This window comes from Melospiza melodia, unplaced genomic scaffold, assembly GCF_035770615.1.
Source record: "Melospiza melodia melodia isolate bMelMel2 unplaced genomic scaffold, bMelMel2.pri scaffold_32, whole genome shotgun sequence".
Taxonomy (NCBI): domain Eukaryota; kingdom Metazoa; phylum Chordata; class Aves; order Passeriformes; family Passerellidae; genus Melospiza; species Melospiza melodia.
The window spans coordinates 5,419,962-5,426,829 of record NW_026948638.1 but is presented as its reverse complement, the minus strand read 5'-3'; the positions used below and the strand labels follow the sequence as shown (position 1 = coordinate 5,426,829).

Below are 6,868 nucleotides of genomic sequence, written 5' to 3'. Positions count from 1 at the left end.
TTACTGTTAGTTTTTCAAACAACAATTTCACATTTTGACTATATCTATCTATCCATTGTCTACAATATCCCAATAACTCTAAGAGTTGTGGTACTTCGCTTTTGTTATTAGGGGAAGCCAGACTCAGTATTCCCGATATTCTCTCAGGATCCAATTTCTTTGTTCCTTTACTCAGCCAGTGATATTTCCTAGATATTTCACTTCCTCTTCAGCAAATTGTAACTTAGCCCTTGAAACCTTTAGGCCTTTCTTTCCCAAGAAATTCAACAGACTGATTGTTGCTTCTCTCGCTTGCTCCTGATTCTCTCCTGCAATTAATAGATCATCTACATAGTGTACTAGTTTAGTTCCTTCTGGTCTTTCAAAATCTTGTAAAACTCTTTCTAAAGCCTGGCCAAAAAGATTTGGGGATTCTGTAAAGCCTTGTGGAAGAACGGACCACCTTAATTGTTGTTTTCTCCCTGTGTCTGGATCTTGCCACTCAAAGGCAAAATAGTCCCTGCATCCCTCCTCTAAAGGACAGGACCAAAATGCATCTTTCTAGTCCACTACACTACACCAGGTATAGTCAGAGGAAATCTTACTTAGTAATGTATACGGGTTAGCTCCCACAGGAAACCTTGTGGCTGTTTGTTGATTAACAGCCCTTAGGTCTTGGACTAGACGGTAGCTGCCGTCACTTTTCTTCACAGGGATATTGGGGGTATTGTGGGGTGACATACATTCTTCTAACTTGCCCTGCTTTAAGAGTTCTTCAATTACTGGCTTCAGCCCTCGACTGCCATCTAGCGGAATAGGGTATTGTCTCACTCTTACAGGAAACTCAGCGTTTACAATGGTGATTTTTAAGGGTTCTATATCCAATTTACCTATTTCCCCAGGAGTGGACCAGACATTAGGACATATTTTACTCTCATTCTGGTCTGTCAGTTTGTACATCTGTACCTTTAGTTGATCATTTTGGGGTTGAATACCAATTTTAACGAAAGAATCAGGTCTGTTCCCAAAATATTGTATTCTGCTTCTGAAACTAGTAATAGATCACTAATATCCCCTTTTCCTTTTGCTTCAATTGGTACTTCTTCAATAATGGGAACCCTAAAGGCCTCCCCTTTTGCTCCTGGTCACACAGTCCTGGCCCCTTGTCCCCATGTCAGGCTCTGGGGTGGATCCTGTGGAACATCCTTTGGTGGAGGCTGTGGCTCCAGGTGGGCCGGGGGGATGCCGGGGGACAGGGACCCTGCTGGGCATGAACAGCATTGGACTTGTTGGGAGAAACTGTGAGGGGGAGCTGGGGCAGAGTGACCAACCCAGTGACCTGACACAGCCCTGCTGGGATGTCACACAGCCCCTCGGGGATGTCACAGCCTGCTCTGTGATGTCTCAGTTTGTTCTGTGATGTCATACCTCTGACCTGTGATGTCACAGCCTGCTCTGTGATATCACAGAGGCAGTCTGTGATGTCATAGCTGCTCTATGACCTCATATACCCCATTCTGTGATGTCATAGCCCACTCTGTAATCTTCTGTGAAATAAGGAGGGGCAGCAACAAAACTTCTGCACTGGAATTAGGAAGGGCAGACTTTGGCCTGTTTAGGATGCTGATTTGGGGAGTACCAAATCAGGTCCTGATTCTTTAAAGGGAAACAGCCCTTAAAAACAAAGGGGTCCAGGAAGGATGGACACATTTCAAGAAAGTAACCCTAAGAGGAAGGAGCAGCCTCTGCCAGTGTGGCAAAAGATGATCTAGTGAGGAAAATGACTGGCTTGCCTGCCCATTCACATTTTGTGGGAACTCCGGTGTAAAAAAGGACCAGCAACTCAGGAAGTGTTTAAGGATGTCATTATGTTATCCAAAAGAAAATTAGATACGTGAAGCTCAATCAGAATTTAACCTAGCCCATTCTGGAAAAAAAAATTAAAAAAAACTTTGTATAAAAAAGTGTATAGCAAAAGGAGGGATAAAGGAATGTCTACTCCTTATTGGATGTAGTGGAGAATATAGAAACTAAAGAGAAAGAAAAGCCGAGCTACTTAACACCTTGATTGTCTCAATTTTCAATATTAGGACAGGCTGTTCTCAGGACAAGTGTTCTCCTGAGCTGGTAAATGGGCACAGGGAGAAGAACAGCCCCCCTGTAATCCAGGAGGAAGCAGCTGGGGACCTGCTGAGCCACTCAGATGCTCACAGGTGTCTCTGGGAACAGATGGAATCCATCCTAGGGGCATGAGGGAGATGGGGCATGAGCTCCCAAGCTGCTCTCCATCATTTACCATCAGTGCTGGCTCAGTGGGGAGGTCCCAGAGGACTGGAGGTGCCAGTGTGAGCCCATCCCCAAGAAGGGCTGGAAGGAGGAGCTGGGGAACTCCAGGCCTGTCAGCCTGACCTGGGTGCCTGGCAAGGTTATGGAACAGATCACCTTGAGTGCCATCACAGGGCGCCCACAGGATGGCCGAGGGGTCAGAGCCAGCCAGCGTGGATTAAGGGGTGGCAGGTCCTGCCTGGCCAACCTGGTCTCCTTTTATGACCAGGTGACTCACATATGGATGCAGGAAATGCTCTGGATGTTGTGTGCCTGGACTTCAAAGCCTTTAAAACCATGAGCCACAGAATTGCCTGGAAAAACTGCAGCCCATGGCTTGGACATGTTCACCCTTCCCAGGATAAAGAGCTGGCTGGAGGCTGGGCCCAGAGAGTGGTGGGGATGGTGCTGCACCCAGCTGGTGTCCAGGCACTGGTGGTGTCCCCCAGGGATCTGTGCTGGGCCCAGTCCTGTTTAATATCTTCACTGATGATCTGGCTGAGGGGATCGAGTCCACCATTCACAAATTGCAGATGGCACCAAGCTGGGTGTGAGTGTGGATCTGCTGGAGGGCAGGTAAAGAAGACACAGCCTTAAGCTGCACCAGGCGAGTCTCAAGCTGGACAATAAGAAGAAGTTCTTCACAGAAAGGGTGAGTGGGCATTGGAATGGGCTGGCCAGGGGGGAGGTGTCACTGTCCCTCTCCAGTGGCACTTAGTGCCATGATCTGGGTGACAAGGGAGTATTAGGGTATTGGTTGGGCTTGATGATCCCAAAGGTCTTTTCCAGCCTCTTTGATTCTGTCATTCTGTGATAATTGGGATGCGCTGGTGCCATCGTGACACTGCAGGGCCTAGTGGAACTAAGAGGACCATGGTGACACTGTGCAGGCCCATAGAACCAGGGGTCCAGTGTGGTGCTCTGGGGCCAAATGGAGCCAGGGAATGCGCCGTGACACTCGGGGTCCTCGTGGAACAACAGAGGCCATTGTGACACTGCAGGGCCTTGTGTAACCAAGGGGTTTCACCATTTTGACACTGCAAAATCAAGGCGACCATTGGGACACTCCACGGCCCGGCGGAATGAAGGGGCCTCTCTGACACTTCAGGGGCCCATGGAACCATGGGGCTCTTGTGAAACTGCATCACCAACGAGAACATTGTCACACTGTGTAGCCCCATGGAACCAAGGAGACCATTGTCATATTTGGGGCCCCAAGGAACCAAGGACATCTTTGCAGATGTCACCAAACTGGGTGTGAGTGTTGATCTGCTTGAGGGTAGGAGGGCTCTGCACAGAGCCTGGGACAGGCTGGATCCAGGGCCCAAATCCAAAAAGGTGGGGTTTAGGAAGACCAAGTGGTTGGTTCTGCACTTTGGCCACAACAACCCCTGCAGTGCTAGAGGCTGGGGACAGAGCGGCTGGAGAGCAGCCAGGCAGAAAGGGACCTGCAGAGACTGATGGACAGCAGGCTGGGCATGAGGCAGCAGTGTGCCCAGGTGGCCAAGAAGGCCAATGGCTCCTTGCCTGGATCAGGAATGGTGTAGCCAGCAGGAGCAGGGCAGTGATTCTTTCCCTGTGCTCAGCACTGGTTGGGCAGCACCTCGAGTGCTGTGTTCCAGTTGTGGGCCCCCTGGGGTGGGCAATTAGAAGAAATGTGAAGCAGGAGGTGCAAAGAAAGCAAATGTGAAACAGAGGAAATGCTCAGGGCTGTTGGGGGCAGCTGCCAGGAAGCCCTGGCTCTGAGTAACAGAGTCTGCAGTGGGACAGGAAACTCCCAGCTGATGGGAACAAACTTTCTGGCTGACTGCAGAGGCCAGTGCACTGGAGATAGATCAACCCCTGCTCTGCTGCTCCTTCCTGTCTCCCCCAGGGCCCTTGCAACCCCAGCCATGCTGTTTGCCCCCAGCCTGCCCACGGCCAGCCTGGGGCTGCTCACGGGGCTTTTCTGTGCTGAGCATTGGCCTGGGTGTGTTCTTGAGAGAGCCTGGGCAAGGAGGCTGGAGCCCCCAGGCCCTGGCCTGAGGTGTCAGCGCTGCCCTAGCAGTGCCCATGGCCGGTCCCTGCTGCAGCCCCGGCACTGCCACCCCCAGGGCTGTGCCCGGCCCCGAGAGCACTCAGGCCCTGCAGCAACACCAGGGCCACCAGGGCAGCAGGGCAGGGCCACGGCAGCAGCACTGGCAACACCAAGTGCTGCTGCTGCTGGGCACAGCTGCTGTGCCAGCACTGATCTGCCCCCAGCTCTGCACACAGACATTGCTTATCTGTGCAGAGAAGGCAACAAAAGGGGGATCTCCAGGGAAAACTTTGCTGGACTGTGGCAGTGAGGAGCTATGTTCTTGATAGCTTCATATGAAAGAAATCCTTTTTTTCATTTAAAGGTATCAAGAGCACAGCTCCTCGCTGACACAGTCTACAGGTCACAGTGGACGTGTGGAGAAACAAAATGAGATATGGCAAAATTGATTGCTTTCATTTAGGGACAACATTAAAAAAGGTAAACAACCAAAAAAAAGCTCCAAAATGAAACCAACAAGAAGTATCAAGACAACTTTTATTAGAAATTATTTTCAGAAACTGTCCAGCAATTTAATGTTTCTTACATTGTCTAGTCATCAGTCTCCAGACTGCAGCCTTCAGCTCCTCGTTCCTCAGGCTGTAGATGAGGGGGTTCAGGGCTGGAGGCACCACCGAGTACAGAACTGTCACTGCCACATCTAGGGATGGGGAGGACATGGAGGGGGGCTTCAGGGAGGCAAAAATGCCAGTGCTGACAAAGAGGGAGAGCACGGCCAGGTGAGGGAGGCAGGTGGAAAAGGATTTGTGCCGTCCCTGCTCAGAGGGGATCCTCAGCACAGCCCTGAAGATCTGCACATAGGAGAAAACAATGAACACAAAACAACAAAATACCAAACAGGCACTAATTGCAATGAGCCCCAGTTCCCTGAGATAAGATTTTGAGCAGGAGAGCTTGAGGATCTGAGGGATTTCACAGAAGAACTGGCCCAGGGCATTGCCATGGCACAGGGGCAGGGAAAATGTATTGGCTGTGTGCAGCAGCGAATAGAGAAAGGCACTACCCCAGGCAGCTGCTGCCATGTGGGCACAAGCTCTGCTGCCCAGGAGGGTCCCGTAGTGCAGGGGTTTGCAGATGGACACGTAGCGGTCATAGCACATGATGGTCAGGAGGAAATACTCTGCTGAGATGAAGAACAGAAAGAAAAAGAGCTGAGCAGCACATCCTGAGTAGGAGATGTTCCTGGTGTCCCAGAGTGAATTGTGCATGGCTTTGGGGACAGTGGTGCAGATGGAGCCCAGGTCGCTGAGGGCCAGGTTGAGCAGGAAGAAGAACATGGGTGTGTGCAGGTGGTGGCCGCAGGCTACGGCGCTGATGATGAGGCCGTTGGCCAGGAAGGCAGCCAGGGAGATGCCCAGCAAGAGGCGGAAGTGCAGGAGCTGCAGCTGCCGCGTGTCTGCCAATGCCAGCAGGAGGAAGTGTCTGATAGAGCTGCTGTTGGACATTTGCTGGGGCTGAACATGGGGACCTGTTCATGGAGAAAGGACAGTGACAAGTCAGGAGAAGCTGCTTTGAGCCAAACCTGGGCCATTCCCTGTAGCCTTTCCCACTGGGACTCACCCACTCTTATTCCTTCTCTGGGAAATCCTTCACCCAGGTCCCTGCCTGAGCGCCAGTTGAGCTGGCTGAGTTTGCCAGGAGACGCCAGGCCTGTGCATGGGGGCCCTCAAGGAGCCATCCCTGCCCTACTGCCCTGAGTTTGTGGCCATGTGGCGGAGGGATAAGCCTGGATATTCAGGATTTTTCAGTGGAATCACTCAGAATGGAGATAGGCTTGGTAGCATCTGCACTCCTAGGTTTTTAGGACATGGATTACAGGAGCTGTTTTAAGGACTTTTTCCCTACCCACACATCATTCCTGGCTCTCTGAGGTCAGAAATCCCCAGCATTTCTGCTGCACTCAGAGTTTGCCATTGAGAGATGAGAGAGGCAAAGGATTCCCTGTGGTTTAGGGAAGGTGAGGGGACTGATGGGCTTGTTCCCAGCTGCCCTGGCTTTGCACCTTTGGCTGCAATCAGAGCACAATCACACTCCTGGGTCAGCCTGGGATAAACCAGACCCTGCCCGGAGCAGAGGGATCCCTGAATGTCTCACCCTCTCTAAAGGTCTCTGGGCAAGGTCTCAGCACCCCCTTGTGCCAAGGACACTCACGGCCCCCTTGGCAAACCCAGCAGCATTTTCTCAGCTGTGGCAGCTCTGCCCTTCCCCGTGGGACATTCAGGGAACTCTCAGAGGCTCTGGCACAGATTTGCACCCAGGAGGGCAGCTCAGAGCTTGGAGCATGATGGGATCTCAGGGAGGGGGCTCAGCTCATTCACCTTTCCCATGGACTGCTTTGCCCACAGCCCCACAGGTGCCAGGGAAGCTTGGACACCCCATTCCCATGGACAGCCCTGCCTGGCAGGAATGCCAAGGGCAGTGCCTGACTCAGCTGCTGCAAATGCCAGAGCCTCCCTGAGAGCAGCAGGTAACAGGGTCAATATAAGG

General features: G+C 51.9%; 1 protein-coding gene across 1 annotated transcript; it reads right to left on the bottom strand.

Annotated features, from left to right (window-relative positions):
* Positions 1-767: 767 nt before the first annotated feature.
* Positions 768-5,445, bottom strand: LOC134434112 (olfactory receptor 14J1-like; the record flags this gene model as incomplete). Its single annotated transcript, XM_063182805.1, has 2 exons — positions 768-785; positions 4,984-5,445. Coding segments are annotated over 2 exons (480 nt in total), but the record flags the coding sequence as incomplete, so codon positions are not given.
* Between the last annotated feature and the right edge of the window lie 1,423 nt (positions 5,446-6,868).